General features: G+C 39.6%; 1 protein-coding gene across 1 annotated transcript in view; it reads right to left on the bottom strand.

Annotated features, from left to right (window-relative positions):
* spn-E (tudor domain containing 9 protein spindle E) overlaps window positions 1-18,423 on the bottom strand; it is a 421,802-nt gene that overhangs the window by 300,992 nt on the left and 102,387 nt on the right. Inside the window, exon 13 of the mRNA XM_090376707.1 lies at window positions 9,420-9,477. Within this exon, the coding sequence (XP_090232833.1) occupies window positions 9,420-9,477 (58 nt within the window). The remainder of the gene's footprint in view (window positions 1-9,419; window positions 9,478-18,423) is intronic.

Below are 18,423 nucleotides of genomic sequence, written 5' to 3'. Positions count from 1 at the left end.
ACAACTTAGTTGATTTCAACCCTTCTAAAACTCAGTCTGGTCTTATATCTCGCAAAAAGGATTCTTCTGCTCATAAGCTTATCTTTAGTGACACTCTGATTTCTAGGCAAAATGATATATCTCTTTTGGAGATTACCCTGACTTCTAATCTCTCTTAGCACAAGCACATTACAAATATTGCTTCCTCTGCATCTAAGAAACTTGGTTTTCTCTTTTGCTCTCGGCGTTACTTTTCTTCCAAACAGCTGCTCACTCTGTATAAATCGCAAATCCGCCCTGCCATGGAATATTGTTCCCACATCTGGGATGGTGTCCCAAAACTTCTCTCAGGCTTCTTGATTCAATTCAAAAGAGGGCAGTTAGGTTAATTAATGATTCATCTCTAACAGTCTCCCCACTCACTCTCTCATAGACGTACTGTTTCTGCTGCATGCCTCTTGTACAGATACTTCCATGGGCACTGTTCTTCTGAATTGGCTTCTATAATTCCCGCTCTCTCTTTCAAAACAGTCTGAACACGTGCTGCCACCAGCCAACATCCATTTACCATCCAACTTCAAACTCACAGAACCAACTTTTCATCTTTCTCGTTTATTCATTCAACTGTCGTTTACTGAAACAACCTTCCTTCATACGTTTTTCCTGAAAATTACAGTGTACAGAAGTTCAAGTCTAATGTCAACAAATATCTTCTTTCATCTTCCCAACCTCCAACCCAAGCACAGTACTAAGTACTATAGGTTCTAATACCTCTTGTGTTTGGGGTTTACATTAAAAAAAATAATAATAAATAATAGTCTGAACATGTTCATCGTTTAAATTAAGGAAAATAAAGAAAAACTAAATTGGGGAAGAACAGAACGAAAATAGTAGTAAATAAAGCAAAGATAATTAGTTTTAAACATAACCGTAATGCAAATTCAGAAATACGGTAAAACTAGTTAATTTTCAAAGTTCAAGGGCAAAAATATGTCTGATTTGATTTAAACAGGCTCAAAGTATCCATAAAAGTTTAACAGCTCAGTATTAATGCAGTTAGCTGCAAAAATTTGCCATGAAACACAGCCATAAAGAGAACCAGTTCTGAAGAAAGGAATGAACACTCAACTTTTCCACGTAAAAAAAAAACTGTTTTATATGGAAAAGGCCCAAGGGGAAAGGCCCACTGCATAAAGGAACAAAAATTAAAACCTAAGTATCCTCTAATGCTGTTGGTAAAAATTGACACACTCTTCCATTGCTGACATGCGCTGCAAAACAAAATGTGAAACGTCTGGAAGGAGAACCAGTTATAATGGCAGGATTTGTGCAGTAAGCCCCCACCCAAGTACATTACTGGATACGCACACGCGCATAAATACCGTACGTACACAGGTTCCGTGCTGTTGTGTATTTTCAGTGCTGTATGCTTAATCAAAAATTAGTGTGTTTAGTTGTCGAAGTATGGTGATATTACTGTATATCCATACTCGGAATTCAGGGAGCTTTCGGATGAACATGTCTTTTCTGCAATTAAGTTAAAAGGTAACTTAATATTTATATTTTATAATTTTAATGCTGGCTACACCAAGTTTCAATATATGTGGTATATATTTGCTCATAAGCTTATATGCAGCAATCACTAAGACTTTTGAATGGGAGTCATTCTGTACCTTTTCAATGTCGTTGCAACAAAGGAACCCCCACAGAGACTTGAACCATAAACATTATTGTAAATAGATAATTGTTTAAATGCGTCAATGAATTTGACTGTCACAAACAACACCGTTAAAGTTATAGAAACTCGGCTTAGATAAGCAACGAAAACTGAACAATAGCATGTTTCTCGAGTTTCTGGGGGAAATAAAGCAAGTATTTGTCATAACCGATGACGAGGAGAACAGAGATATGCCTGAGCTGCAAAAATCAGGTAAAAGATATGACTTTCTGTATAAACTGCAAAATGGAATATTGTCTGTAATGTGCCTCAATATCACATAGAATATTTAAGAAAATGAAGCAAGATAGAAATTAATGGATTTGTGCTGACTGTACCACAACTAAGATAAACCGAACCGGGAAAATAAAAAAAAATAAAAAACACGAAAAGAGCTCTCTAAGATTATTGATGAATTCTCAGATAACGAAGTTTCTTTTAAGGAATCAGAGATTGAAATCCTTGCACCCAAACTCAATCTACAAGATTGCCAATTGTACAGACACTCTGCAGTTTGTTAATCAGATTTGTTCAGAACAAAACTCGTCAATAAATCAAACAACACAAATCATCACAACTGGAAATCCCATACAGATGAGTTACAAAACAAACTAGATACAGTCATTATCAACCAGGACCTTTTAAAACAGCAAATTCAGAAGATATTAACAACTCAGCAAGAACTCAATGATTGCTGAATAAGAAAAACAATGGAACGAAAAACTCAGTGAACAAGTTACCACAATCTATAATTCGATGTGCAGGTCAAGGAACAACAGTGATTTAATTTGCAACGTGCACAGAATGGAAATTAAATCAAAAGTGGCAGACACATTTATTAGCAGACTATCTGAATGTAGCACCATGAATGAAAATTCTGATGTAAATAATATGGTCAGTAAACAATTTCTGTTGCCAGATGTTCCATCTGATGTAATTTCAAAGACTAGTAATTTAACTAGTAATAGACTAGTTAAAGCTAAATTGATCCTCCAGGCAAAGACTCTCAGCAACTGGGATAACAAAGTACCCATGTTAATCAGTAGCAAAACACCGGGATGTATCAGGGGCAAGATACGTTTTTCTTCTCAAAGTTTGTTGGACCCGTCGTGTGCCAGAGACAAATTGGTTGTTTCCCAGACCCGGAGCACTAATAATGCTACAATCCAAACTGATATCTCTTTGCCAGGAATAGTGTCAACAGCCGCACTGTCAATAAGTAAGTCTGTCGCAAATGAGTTGCAAAGCAATTTCTTACCTGTGTTAATAGATAAACTGACGTCTGCCCTTAATAATCTGTATGCTAATAGGCAAATCAAAACCGGATGTTTTAAAACTCATAAGTCTTCCAAACAAAAGGAATCAGTTAACAGAATAAACACTCAATTCACCACCCAATCAGCAGAACTAGATAGTTTGACTGCTCATAATCCAATTGAATTTGAATGTTATCCAAATACTCAGGGAGCCGATTACCTTTCAGATGAACCTCAATTCCCTAATGTAGCAAAGGCCCTGTCATGAATTCATGTCATGCAGCTGAACATATGTGCGATCCAAAAGTGGCAGCCAACAAAATCAGCAACCTACCTCCAAAACTGACCTCAGTTTTACCATCTGTGCTGTCATCTGAAAGCAGCAACACCTCTACCTTTATGGACAAAAATCCGCACGACCTCATTCGAAAAAATCCAGGCAGCTAACGCTCACTTGTCACGAACAAATAATCTTGGGCTGAAATCGCCACTACCCATTCTGTTTCATCTCCTCAGTCGACAGCTAATCAGGCCCCTCATTTCTCCAGATCACTTTCTCAAATTGAGTCACCTTGCCAATATCAAGGAAAAGTGTCAGATCAGGATTGATACTGCCATGTCCTCTATTGGGATGAGCAAGCGTCCCACCTCCCATCACAGAAGCCTTTATAAAAAAAAGCCGTGAATTAGGGTTGAAATTGAAAGTGTCTGCAATTCTGCCCAGACACGATAGGAGGGAGTATATGATGAGAGCCCTGTCAATCAATTCGGCCCTGGAAAGATTGTGCAGGGCTCAAGGGGTAGAATTTTTTTCAGCCTGGTCTGTACTTGTTAACAGGAGAGACTGCTTCTACAGGGATGGGATACACTTAAATAGAAAGGGTGCAAGAATGTTTGCTGATGCTATCAAGGCAATGTTAGGTGGGTCGGAAAACTGCTAGATTGGGGGGATACAAGGACTAATAGATTAACAGTAGCCACTGGCAGAGGTGAAAGTGATTCTTGCACTGCTTCTATTGGAATGAGCCGCAGCCTGGAAAATAAGATGCATGGTATTTCAGAGACTGCTGGGAATCATTGGGGTACAAGTAAACACATGGGTTGTGTTAGGGTAGCTAAGAAAAAGAACAGGTGCATGTATACTTGTGTGTACACCAATGCTAGGAGTTTAGTAAATAAATTTGATGAATTTGAGGTATTGCTCAAAACATCAAAGGCAGATATTGTGGGGATTTCAGAGACGTGGTGTCACACAGATATAAGAAATGCAGAACTGGAATTTGGGGAGTACAATGTCTACAGAAAGGATAGACAGGATAGGAAGGGAGGAGGGGTTATGCTATTAGTTAAAAAACACATAAAATCCAAGGAAGTGAAGCCAGTCGACATCGCTGGACAGTGCAGTGTCGAGTCAGTTTGGTGTGACATAAGCATTGGGAGATCAAAATTGAGAGTAGGAGTGTGCTATAGGCCTAATGACTCTGATGAGTATAATAAGAAACTGTTCGGAGAAATAGAGTGGGCCAGTAAATCAGAGAGTCTTATAATGGGGGATTTTAATTTCCCAGATATTGACTGGAATTTGGGGGCTGGTCACTCACACAGTAGCAAGGCTTTTGTGGATTTATTGGATGATTGTTTTCTACATCAGCATGTTCGGGAGGCAACTAGAGGGAGTAATACTCTTGATTTGATTATCAGTAGTGATTCTTCATGCATTAAGAATCTGCAGATAAATGAACCACTTGGTGGCAGTGATCACAGTGTGCTGAAGTGGGAGTTACTCAAAGAGGTAACTACCATTAGGGGTAAAGGGAAGGGGTATTGCTTTCGTAAAGGCGACTACAATGGACTGAGACAGTATTTAAATTCTATACAGTGGGATCAACTGATGATATTGCCAACAGCAAATTCAAAATGGGAAGCATTCAAAGAACTTATCGTGGAAGCTACTAGGCTTTACATACCAACTAAGAAATATTGTTCAAGGTTTAGGCCTAAATGGTTGTCAGATGAACTAATGAGGCATATGGCAGAGAAGAAAAATGCATGGGATACATACAAATTAACACGTGACACAGACGCCTATGATAGATACAAGTTGATCTGTAACCAAGTTACAAAGGAGGTTAGGCAGGCGAAGGCAGATTACGAGAGATCCTTGGCAAGGGATGCGAAGAAAAACAGCAAAGAGTTCTTTACTTATGTAAACTCTAGAAGGAAGGGGATGAATCAGATTGGTCCACTTGAGATCGATGGGTCAACTGTTGATGACCCTGCTCGGGTAGCTAACAAACTAAATGAATATTTTGCATCGACATTCACACATGAGGAGTTATTCAGCGAGGGGAATGCCAGAGGTGTATTCAACTCTAGCAGTAAGGTAGAGAATCTTGTAATAACTGAGAGCAAAGTGGAGGAGAAATTGTTGAAGATAAACACAAGAAAGGCACCTGGGGTGGATGGGATCTATCCAGTTATATTAAAGGAGGCAGCAAAGGAGGTAAGCAAACCCTTAGCCATAATTATGAGAGCTTCCTTGGACTCAGGGGAGGTACCCATTGACTGGAGATGTGCAAATGTGACCCCAATTCACAAAGGGGGATCAAAGGCTGACACAAGTAATTATAGACCTGTGAGTTTAACTTCTGTTCCCGGAAAATTAATGGAGGCACTGGTGAAAGAAGCACTGCAGGATCATCTAGACAAGACTTCAGTTATCGCTAGGACACAGCATGGTTTTGTTAAGGGGAAGTCTTGCCTGACCAATTTGATTGGATACTATGATGCAGTCACAAAAGAACTGGATGCAGGGAATAACTTTGATATTATATACTTGGATCTTAGAAAGGCTTTTGATACTGTTGCACATGGAAGACTGCTGCACAAATTGGAGCAGTGTGGCATTGGAGGCAAGTTGCTGCTATGGATAAAGGGGTGGTTGAGGGGGAGAAGACAGAGAGTGGTAATCAATGGACACTGCTCATCGTGGACTAATGTTATTAGTGGAGTCCCTCAGGGTTCAGTATTGGGGCCTTTATTGTTTTCTGTATTTATAAATGATATTGATGATGGTATATCAGGCTTAATGTCCAAGTTTGCAGACGATACGAAGGTTGGCAGGGTTGTCAAGGACACTACTGACACTATGCTGCTGCAACAGGATTTGGAAAGGTTGAGCAGATGGGCTTCGAGGTGGCAAATGAAGTTTAACATTGACAAATGTAAAGTACTACATATGGGAAACAGCAACCCCAGAGCAACGTATCAACTCTGTGGTACTACACTGACAGTGGTAGAGAATGAAAGGGACCTGGGGGTGGTGTTTCAGGCAGATATGAAGTTCTCTGAGCAGTGCAGACGAGCTGCAAGAGTAGCTCATGGTGTATTGTCAATGATATATAGGAATTTTTCTAGCAGGGATAAGGAGGTGATTATTCCCTTGTATAAGGCAATGGTCAGGCCACACCTAGAGTACTGTATACAGGCCTGGAGGCCTCATTTCAGGAAGGATGTAGAGCTGCTGGAACGAGTACAGAGAAGGGCAACTAGTTTACGAAGAAAGGCTTAAGTTTTGCAAATTACAGTGTCTGGAAACTAGGCACCAGCGGGGTGATCTGATAGAGGTGTACAAAGCCTTGAATGGTTTGAGCATGCTCAATGCTGATGGGATTCTTCCTCTAGCTCAGAAAAATCACCTGAGAGGGCATAAATTCAAATTGAGGAAAGACAGATGTAGGATAGATGTGCGGAAATTTGCCTTTAGCCAGCGGGTGGTTGGTGGGTGGAACAGACTTCCATCCCTTGTCGTGGAAGTTGATAGCCTAAATAAGTTTAAGGCTCAGCTGGACAGGTATTTCGAACGAACAGAGGGGTGAAGTGGAAGTGGTTATTTTTATTTATTTATGTTACTTTTTTTTTTTTTTTTTTTTTTTTTGGCTGATGCTGTATAAGCTTGCTTTCTTGCATCAAATGCCTCTACTAATGCTAATGCTAATTTCCTGACTGGGGCCACTGACAACTGCTGAGGATATTGAGGCAGCAATGAGTAAAGACCTGCATACCAAAGTATAGGCAAACTTACTCAAGAAAATGCCGAATTACTCGTCCTTTAAAATAGTTTGCGAAAGTCAGGCCTTCAGATCTGTCGTATCCACATAAATGTGGCCAGTTGGCACCTTAATCAGGCCATCCACTTCATCTTGTGAACAAAACCAAAAGATGACACAGCTCCCCCCCGCATGACTAACAAATTGGGAAATTGCACTAGTGTCTGACGACTGTCGAAAACCACTGCACCACATGTCCAGCTCCAAATGACTTTCCTGCCCCAGCTACTGCTTATAAACGTGCTAATGTGACATACCATAATCCTGGCTTTGTAAATAATGTGTGTATTAGTTTTATTTTTATTTGGCTGTGTGACCTTACCGAACTCTAAGCTTTGTCCACTAGTATCTTTTAATCTTTAATCTCTTGTTGACTTCCTCTTCTGGGGATGCTTATTTCTTTCATCCCCTTGCTTTCCTTTTCTTTCCCATCCATATCATTACCCCTACTTCTCATGCTATGTTCCTTCATTTTCATTTTTCATTATTTATTGGGATAACAAGTTTTCTTTTTATCCCACTAAGAGTCCTTACCTGTTTGTGGTCCCTGGCACGCCCCCATGTGGCATGGGATGGGAGTTAAGGGACAGTGGACCAGGTATTTGCGGCACCTGGCAACTTTGCTGCCCTCTGGCTGCGATTGCCAGGTGCCGGCACTCAACGTTCAACATAACACACACAAACTTTACACACCAACACCTATTCACACTTGCCGGCTTTGGCAAATTTGCTTTTCAGACGCTACTGCGGTACATAGGGGAAACCCTGGAGACTGCCTCAAAAAACAAGAATACCTTAAATACCTTAAATCCCATAAGCCTACTTTTCAATCACTATCAATTCACAGTATAATTTCCACTAGGCCTAATCTGTTGAGGTATCCAAAAGCATCAACAAATAGATCAGCACTTATAAAAGGCAAATCAAAACCACATGTTTTAAAACTCATAAGTCTTCCAAACAAAAGGAATCAGTTAACAGAATCAACACTCAATTCACCACCCAATCAGCAGCACTAGATAGCTGCTGATTGGGTGGTGAATTTGTTCAAAAAAAAAAAATGGAGGCCAGAACTCAATGGAATGAATACTCCGAGTCCACTGCCTAAGGTTCAAACACCAAGCGCAAAAGATTTCAGACCAATTTCACCTTCTTCCACCCTCCAGCATTAAACAAACAGCTGATGCCACAGAAACCAAAACAGTTCCATTTCACAGTCGCAAATAGATCCACCTTAACAAACCTCATGGCAGCACAGACAACAATTCTTCAGGCCTTCCCTTTTCTAGAACCGCTACTAGATATCTTCAAACCACTGTTTATCCAGTTATTTTATACGCTGCTGAAATTTGGGCATCTGCATCACCCTCACTTCAAAAACCGGTATTCGCGTGTGAATACTGGACCCTGAAATGGGCCACAAATAAGCATCACCAACCCCCTCAATTGAGAACAACAGACATGGCTGAGCAGCTAAATGTACCCAGGCTCCCAAAGTTAATTGACAGCAGGCATTTAATGACTACAGTAAAAATGCATACAGGAGTGATAAATGCCCCAAACACTGATTTCTGTCAGTAGCACAATCCTCCGCCATCCTTGAGGTCGGACCCCACACTAATCCTCAAATACAACTGGCTGAAACTGTGTAATTGTTTCCTTCCTGCCCAGGCACTGCCGAAAATTCAGGCACTGCTCTATCTTGAAATTAACCTGCAGAAAACAGCTACTAACTACAAATACTGTTGCATTCTCCTCGAGTGGATTGCATCTGTTGAACTGAAATAAATTCTTACAAATTGTGTTACGATGTTCAATTCTATTTCTCTTTATATTTTCCTATTTATTATAATTTCATTTTTACATGTTTTAATTTTTGTGTAACTTATAATTTCCCATGTAACTATTAATTTTACCAATTTAATCACATATATCATTCCTTAATGTAAAACTCCTGGCCATGTCACCATGATGAGAATTATTGTTTCTAGTACTTGTACTGTACTTAGCAGCAATAAAGAAGTTTATTATTACCAGGGGGTAATAATAAACTTCTTTATTGCTGCTAAGTACAGTACAAGTACACTGAGAGAAACACAGCTATAGCACAAGAGGCCAGTAAAATGACGTCCAACGGCAATAAAATTCAGTTCCATTTTGTAATGCATTCATTGAATGAACAGTAAAACATTCAGTAAATAAAAATGTACCACATTCAACGAGCCATCTCACATTTCTTAATTGATATTATCCTGAAAATATCAAAGATTGATTTAATTAGATATATAAAAACTGTATTAATTTTTTTTTTTTTTTTTTACTTTTTATTATTTTTCTAGACTTTCTAAAATTACTCACCATATTTTATATCAGGAACTGTTACTGAACTTTCTGCAATATTTGTTGAAAGAATAATCTGCAAAAAAAATAAAATAATAATTAATGAAAAAAAAATGTGTACACATATACATACAGTCGAACTTCTACCATGTTCTAAGGTCCAGTCCCAGCAAACCTAGGGAATGGACCTTAGACTGTTTGAAATTAAATAGTTTTATTAGTCACACACACAAAACAAAGAAGAAAAAAAAACATTTCTATAAAAATTTTATATTTTCACTTCCAAATACACCTTATACACATGATGAATCAATGTTAAAATTTTCATACAGTCATTTTAGGTGCATGGTGCATTTTCTTCACTAATCATTTGGGAGTGGGGCAAGAAATAGTTTAAAATGGGAAAATTTTGAAAAATGTATTATTAGTATCAAAAAACATCATTTAAAAGTCTGTTATATAAAAAAAAAATAAATAAATAAAAAATTCACTACCAACTGTACAGCCAAATTTCAGGGTAGGAAATAGGCAAAAACAGAAGGAACAAGCTCTATGGAAAGTTACTAAACTTTATAAACTAAACTTTTTCAATTAAAAAAAAACATTGCTGACTAAAGGAAACTGATTCACTGATTCCAAAAATACCCAAAATTATGTATCTATCACAACTCCACTGGAAGATACACTGAAATTTTAATTAATTTAATGAAACAATTTTAAATATAATACAATAATACATATACTATCTTAAAATGAGTCATTCATTTTAAAATACTTTAATCACAATTTACTACACACATTCTATTTCCTTAGAGATGTTTTCCACTCAGTTTTTCTTAGTCTTTCTGCTTTTCCTCTTAAGAAACTAACAGCAATCTCCCATCGTGGCAGTGTCCCACTGACCATAGTACTGTTTTTCCATCATGGATGTGTCCTGGTAAAAGAATTTCACTTGCTCATCACACAAATCTCTCAAATTTTGAGAGTTGGGAACAAAGAGGAATTCTCAAAAACATCTTGCAATCCATATCTTTATAATATTGAAGTAAAGTGAACACCAGAGATTCATAATTATCTTCTTTGCTTCTTCCAAAAAATCCATGTACAATTGCATTAAAGTATTGCCAAGCTTCTGTTTCAGTATCCTGTAGTTTGTTTCAAATATACCATCTTTGGGGAGTTTCTTTATTCAAGGAAATTTACTCAATGAAAATTCCTTGTTTCAGTTTTGCATCCATTAAATTAGGAAACACTTTCCTGAGGTAGCAGAATCCATTTCCTTCTTTATCCCAAACCTTAACAATATTCCTCATAAATCCAAGCTTTATATCTAAAGGTGGAAGAAGAACCTCATTTAGTTCAACCAGTAGGACATTTTTTACATTACTTCTTCCTGGTAAAAATTCCTCCCTCTTTTCTCACTGCTGCATGATGTTTTTCTGTTGCACAACTCTCCCACAAACATAGAAACAACAGTATTTTGTGAAACCTTATGTAGACAAGCAAGTCATTCAATTACCTAAGGTTACCATAGATATTCCTAGTAAAGTCATGGTATTTTATTTCACTCAGGATCTTGTACATACTTTCATGTTTCTTTAAAGCCAACAGGATGACAAAGAGGAACTGATGAGAGTGAATATCCTTTGTGCAGCAAAACTGCTTTTAAACTTAATTCTGAGGCATCAATAAATATATGCTATTCATTAGGATTGTTTTCAATGCCAAGTTCATTCAGAAAGCCATTAATATCTTTACAGAAACACACACCATCTTCCAAAAAAAATATTTGGAAAACACTGACATTTTTAATATACTACAATTTTAGTTCCTGCTTCAAGTAACTTGCACTGTTATAACTTAGAACCAAGGAGTTCTGCTTGCTCTTTGAGATAAGTTTAAATCACAAATTAAGTCATTTAACTCTTCTTACTTAATTGTAACACAATATTTTTTGGTTGGTAGTCCAAATCTGTTGACATGGATGGACAGTACAGCAAAGACTGTACCACAAGAATCCCTGCTATATTCATCACAGCTTCCTTTATCCTATGATTCTAGGAGAATTTAAAATTGACATGTCTTCATTATGTGGAACAGGCCTTATTGCAGATGGTATGTTTGGATATTTGATGCTGCGATTGCTTTTTTCTGGACATCCCTGATATTTCTGTCATACAGAAATAACAATCGCCAGTGTGACTGCATGGTTCTCGCCACACCATAGGAACAGCAAATGGTATACTTTTAATTTTCCCAGTTAACTACATCCTCATATTTGTGGTGCAGGTAATACCAGCACACATGTGGAGCCCAAGTTTTATTCTGATCATCAATCTTTCAACAAAAGTATAAAGAATATGCACATCTGGTAATACTGTAGATTTTTTTTCTTCAGAGTTTTTTTTTTTTTTTGAAAATCCACACATGTAGCAGAAACTGTCAGGGTGAGTCAGACACTTTCCTTTTCTTCTGCTTAAAACATTATAACAATACAATGTAAGAAAAACATAGCAGAAACAAACAATATGCAATAGATAAGCAGATAACTGTATATGTACTCATTACAACTGTCTTTCCATTACTGAGAGAGAGATGGATGGTTGGTTGGGTTTTATTGGCACATTAGCAACTGAGGCTATAATGCGCCAAAACCTGGTCATAAAAAAGTAAAACTTTCAGTGGCCTAATGAATTAGGTCATTAAGTCAGGGTATAAAAACAAGTATAAACTGTAAAAGGCAAATATCAGTAAACAAGTAACAATAATAAGGTAGATTTTTTAAATATGAGTAAAAAGGTTTACTGATTTCAGAAAATTAAAAATAGCAGACATGGTCATTGTCGGATAAAATCTGACTGAGTGTATACGGCTCAGTCAGATGGTTAAAAGCGGTAAAACATATATTGCTAAAAACTGGACAGTCAATTAAAATGTGTCTGATTGATAAAATTGTGTCACAGGACTCACAAATAGGAGGATCATCAGCCCTCAGCAAATACGAATGAGTCAAATGACTATGTCCTATGCGGGTCCGGGCAAGAACAACTTCCTCCTTACGATTCCTGCGCAGACTAGACTGCCACAGTTCAATTACAGGCTTTATACAATATAATTTATTCGTAGTCTGTCTATTCCACGAATCCTGCCATTGGGAGTGTAACTTCTGGTGTATTATTTGCCTGTAGTCTGTATAGGGGGCTAACAGGCAGCGATTATTATTGGGAATTGCTGATTTCGCTGGGGTGTCAGCCAAATCATTTCCCCTAATCCCAATGTGGCTGGGAATCCAGCAGAAGCAGATATCATATTCACATTCATGGAGAAAGTGAATCTTCTGCTGAATGCAAGACAGAACTGGATGAGGATTATATCTCACAGTTATTAAGGCCTGTAACACGCTGAGAGAGTCGGAATATAAAATGAACCATTGGTATTGGCATTTACTAATGTGATCCAAGGCTAACTCTATAGCGTGCAGCTCTGCAGTAAATATGCTGTATTCAGAGAGAATCTGCTCCGATGTAGTGGTGTCTGTAAAGACAACGGCAGATCCTTCACACGATTCCGACTTCGAGCCATCTGTGTAAACTGGCGCGAAGTCAGAATGTTCAGCTCGGTGTGCTGAATAAAGCTGCAGGTAGACAGATGATGGAGTGTCCGACTTTCGCCAATTTTTAAAGGACAAGTCACATGCTGGAACATGAGCATGCCAGGGTGGAAGGGGTTGCTTTGGTGTTTGGGCAACCTTGTCTACCTTGATCTTAAGTTCTTTGAGTAGCTCTTGGAGATGAATACAAAAAGGACGATTGGCAGTCTTATGGGTGTTGTACAAATTTTCCCATCGTGGCTCAAAAACAAATGGCCATGTAGGATGGTCTGGCAGGGATTTCAGTTTTAAAGCATACTTTAGAGACAACTGCTTGCATCGAAATGATAATGGTGGTTCGTTTGCTTCGACGTATAAGCGCTGGACAGGAGATGTTCAATATGCTCCAATAGCGATGCGGAGAGCCTTATGATGGACAGGATCCAGCCATCGAAGTACACTGTTTCTAGCCGAATTGTATACCAGGGACCCGTAATCTATTCTGGATCGTACAAGTGCACGGTAAAGCCGTAGAAGGGTGCATCGGTCCGCACCCCAAGATGTAGAGGAGAGAGAGTGGAGAATATTCAAGCCACTTGTGCATTTTGTACGGAGTTGACGGATGTGATCCAGAAAGGTCAGCTTTTTATCAAATATGAGTCTCAAGAATTTTGTGTCCGCCGCTACTGGAATAGCATTTTGTCCAAGCCTTAATTCAGGTTCAGGATTACGCTTACAACAAAAGTGTACGCAAACGGTCTTCCGCGGCGAGAACCTGAATCCATTAGACAGTGCCCACGAATTTAGGCGATCAATGGCTTTTTGCAGTTGTCTTTCAATAACCCTCATATTGCATGACTGACAAAATATGCTAAAGTCATCAACATAGAGGGTACTGTTTACAGTTGGAGGAAGTTGTTCTGTGATGGAATTTACTTTGATGGCGAAAAACGTGACACTTAATACTGATCGTTGTGGTACTCCCTCCTCTTGTCTGAAGGAACGAGAGAGAGTGAGGATCCCACACGAACTTGGAAAGTTCGATTAGCTAAAAAGTTTTTAATAAAAATGGGGAGATGCCCTCTAAGACCAAGGCTATGCAAATCTTTTACAATGCCAAATCTCCAAGTTGTATCTTACGCTTTCTCCATGTCAAAGAATACGGACACCAAATGTTCACGTTTTAGGAAAGCATCCCGGATGGATGTTTCCAGTCTAATAAGAGGGTCCAGAGTGGACCAGTTCCTTCAGAAACCGCACTGGATGTTGGAGAGAAGGTAATTTGATTCTAAATACCATATTAAATGAAAATTAACCATTCTCTCCAAGATTTTGCACAGAAAGCTAGTCAGAGCAATAGGACAATAATTAGTAGTGACTTTTGGATCCTTCCCTGGTTTAGCAAAGGCAAGAACGATTGCCTTGCGCCAAGAATCCAGAAACTGCCCTTCAATAAAGATTCTGTTATATAGAAAGAGAAGATGATCCATAGATTTTGGTGAAAGATGCTTAATCATTTCATAATGGATGCTATCTGGTCCAACAGCACTTGCCTTGGAAAGAATGAGAGCTCTTTTCAGTTCCTGTATAGTGAATGACCCATTGTAGGGATAGACACTCTTAGACTTAAAATTAAGTGCCTGTTTTTTGATTTTATGTTTCAGGACCAGGAACTCTGGGAAATAAGAAGATTTTCAGGAAGGATGTAGAGCTGCTGGAACGAGTACAGAGAAGGGCAACTAGATTGGTGAATGGGACAAAGGGGTTCTCTTACGAAGAAAGGCTTAAATTTTGCAAATTACAGTGTCTGGAAACTAGGCACCAGCGGGGTGATCTGATAGAGGTGTACAAAGCCTTGAATGGTTTGAGCATGCTCAATGCTGATGGGATTCTTCCTCTAGCTCAGAAAAATCACCTGAGAGGGCATAAATTCAAATTGAGGAAAGACAGATGTAGGATAGATGTGCGGAAATTTGCCTTTAGCCAGCGGGTGGAACAGACTTCCATCCCTTGTCGTGGAAGTTGATAGCCTAAATAAGTTTAAGGCTCAGCTGGACAGGTATTTCGAACGAACAGAGGGGTGAAGTGGAAGTGGTTATTTTTATTTATTTATGTTACTTTTTTTTTTTTTTTTTTTTTTTTTTTGGCTGATGCTGCATAAGCTTGCTTTCTTGCATCAAATGCCTCTACTAATGCTAAATGCTAATGCTAATGTCGCAGAGATGTTAGAGAATGTTTCCCCAAGAGAATTGGCTATTGCAGCTGGATCTGCAATAGTGCATCCATTATAATCTAGGATTGAAGAAGTGTGGGATGTATATTTTCCCTTTATTTTCCGGATTTTATCCCAGACCAACTTAGTACTAGTGGACTGAGTAATTGATGAAGTAAAACAGATCCACGATTCCTTTTGACTCTGATGGCGGATGTAGCATGCTTTAGCTCATGCGCGTTTAAAGGCTATAAGGTTGGTCATGGTAGGATATCAGCGGAAACCCCCCCCCCCCATTTCAGCCTTTTTTGCTGCTGTGCATTGTGAATTCCACCATGGTTTGGGGAATAGTGGAAACCGGGCAGATTTTTGGGACGACATTCGCAGCTGCTTGGACAATAATTTCTGTGATGTACGTTACTGCATCATTGATAGGCTCCTGACTGACGGTACTGAGGTCAAAATTTGCCTGATGTTGGAACGGCAGTCTAGTCAGCCTGATCAGCCTTCCACCATGGTAACCTTAAAGTAAGACATGGTCTCCCACAGTGTAATGCAGTTATAACAGGGTAGTGATCACTTCCATATGGGTTCTCCTCCACTTCCCAAGTGGATTCACTTCCTTCACTCACTTCCCAAGTGAGTGAAGGGAGTAGAGAAGGGGAGCAGATAGAGATCAATGGCAGAAAACATACGGGTAGGTATGTGGAAGGTTCCAATATTTAGAAGAGAAAGGTCATTGTCATTTAGCATACGCTCTATGACTCATCCCCTTCCATTGATGCTAGCACTACCCCACAGGGTGTTATGTCCATTAAAATGCCCGAGAAGTAAGAAAGGGGGAGGCAACTGCGTTACAAGATCATCAAGGTCTTCCTGGGAGATGTCAGTCCCAGGTGGCAAATAAATAGAGAACACAGTTAATAAAAATCTCACTGTAAGGCGAATTGCAACAGCCTCTATGCTGTTTGTAACTAGCAAGGGCTGAACTGGGGTCTGGTTGCCCACAAGGATAGCCACTCCTCCATGAGCAGGACCATCCGCAATTCTATCCTTATGAAAAAATGTGATGTTATGCATGGTAGAATCATCATTTGCCTTTAGATAAGTCTCCTGCAAGCAAAAGCAAACTGGCTCATGCTTTTGCAGGAGGGCCTTGATGTCATCAGTATTTCGCCGGAATCCACGACAATTCCATTGTAGAAATTTAGCCATTATTTTGGTTTGGTGGGTCCATCAGGCGGCTTCCGAGTTGCTGAGGGCTTACTTTTATCAGGCTTGGGTTTATCTCTTTTGGGGAAGCTGTCCAGTGTCCATTTCTTCCTCCACAAAGAGTTCCAAGACTGATTCGTCTGGTACCTCCTTGTCCTCTACATCCATTGTTTCTGGTATTATGGGTGGCTCTTTTTTACCATTTGGTTTTGGTAGTGGTGGAGCACTAGGAGGTATGGATATAGGAGTGGCATTTGACTGTTTTTTTTGGTGGGCTTTTGTGAACTCAATAAATAGCATGCAATCGGAGTGAATGACTCTCTTGGTGGTACAGTCATCTCTGTTTGTGTACCGATAGTGCACTTTGCAGAAATCTTCTGAGCATATGAAGGCTTCCCGCTATTTATTGGTTGTATGCGTTTTCTAGCCTCTGGGTAGGAGATATTCAGCTCTGTTTTCAGATCTCTTTTTCATCCTTCCACCGCTGGCATGCTCTGGAGTAGGCAGGATGTTCTTGTTGGCAATTTACACAGATCGGTTTGGAAGCTGAACGTTCCTTGCTCTCGTGGTCTTTCGCACCACATCGAGCACAGGCAGGGTTACCACAACAAGTTGTTTGTGAGTGGCCATATTTTAGGCATTTGAAACACCTCAGTGGGTTTGGAATATAAATCCTCACTGGGCAGTTTAAGTACCCTGCCTTGATGGAACTTGGAGGCCGTGGGGTGTTAAATGTTAGGATGAGAACTCGGGTAGGGACGAGATTCCCATCCTTTCGCATTGATATTCTTTTGACAGCCGTCACTCCTTGTTCTTTCAATTCAGAGCAGATCTCTTCTTCAGAGACATGAAGAAGGTCCCACTCTGAAATGACACCTCAAGAAGAGATCAAAGTTTTGTGGGGATTAGGGTGATAGGTATTCCCCCTATTGATGTGGCTTTCAGGATTTTTTCCGCCTGTTTTATATTTATAGCTTCAACCAAAAGGTCGCCAGAACGCAGTTGTTTTACAGATTTGGGTGATCCTGCCAACCCTTCTAATCCTTTCTGGATAAAGAAGGGTGACATCTTCCCAATTGACTGCTCTCCAGTCGAATGAGGAAGAGCAGTGTCACTGATGGTGGTGTATCCTCAGTTCTGGCTCTTTTTACAGAGGTGTTTTCTGTGTCATCATGTCGATTAGGTAGGGGCCTTGTTGGGGCCCCAGAAGAAATAGGAATTAAATTACTCATATGAGTAAGATAAAAATTTCAGATGCCCTAAGTACCTCACCCACCACGGAGCCCTACGAGGGGACGCCCACTCGTGAACTAGCAGGTACTGCGTACACGAATGGGACGACAAATTCGCTTAGGAGCACCATACCCACATTTCCAATAAGACTTTATCCCATTCCAGGACCAAAGGGAGGGAGACTTATTGGAACGCAGTTGACTCTAGCAGTAAGAACCACCCGCCGACTGATCCCAGTCGGGCCGGGCCGGTCCGGGACCACACGTCAAGCAGAGGCCAAAGTGGTGTATTAAGGCTGGGCTCCTCAACCACCAGGATCCCCCTTTCCGAATTCCAATGATGTAACCCTGGAACCAAGGTATGGGCGTTAGATCCCACTGATGGTAATCTGGAAAATTGCAGCATCACTGGGAGGTCCCCCTCACCACGTACAGGTGCCCACGTCGAGGAGCTGAGAGAGAGATGGAAGGCAGACAGACAAGATTGAACATATTAATCCTCCCCAACATTATTACCACCTATGAACACATGCAAACATTATTATTTGAAGGTAATACATCAAATCAGTGTCATATCTACTTCTCTAAATTGTAATATCTTATTACAATTTTGGGAAGCAGATATGACATTAGTATTATGCATAAATATAAAAACCTGTATGTGTAGAAATTAACAATTATTTTCAAAGTCTGTATACAAAAATTGACTGTAAACAGTTGATATATTATTGGAGGTAAAAATCAAGTTGGCTAGGGTAATTAAATTATGGAGATCAA

The sequence above is a fragment of the Mastigoproctus giganteus genome, chromosome 6 (assembly GCF_048544385.1).
Source record: "Mastigoproctus giganteus isolate SK-2022 chromosome 6, ASM4854438v1, whole genome shotgun sequence".
NCBI lineage: Eukaryota > Metazoa > Arthropoda > Arachnida > Uropygi > Thelyphonidae > Mastigoproctus > Mastigoproctus giganteus.
The sequence above is the reverse complement of the archived record's forward strand: the minus strand, read 5'-3'. Positions and strand labels throughout refer to the sequence as shown.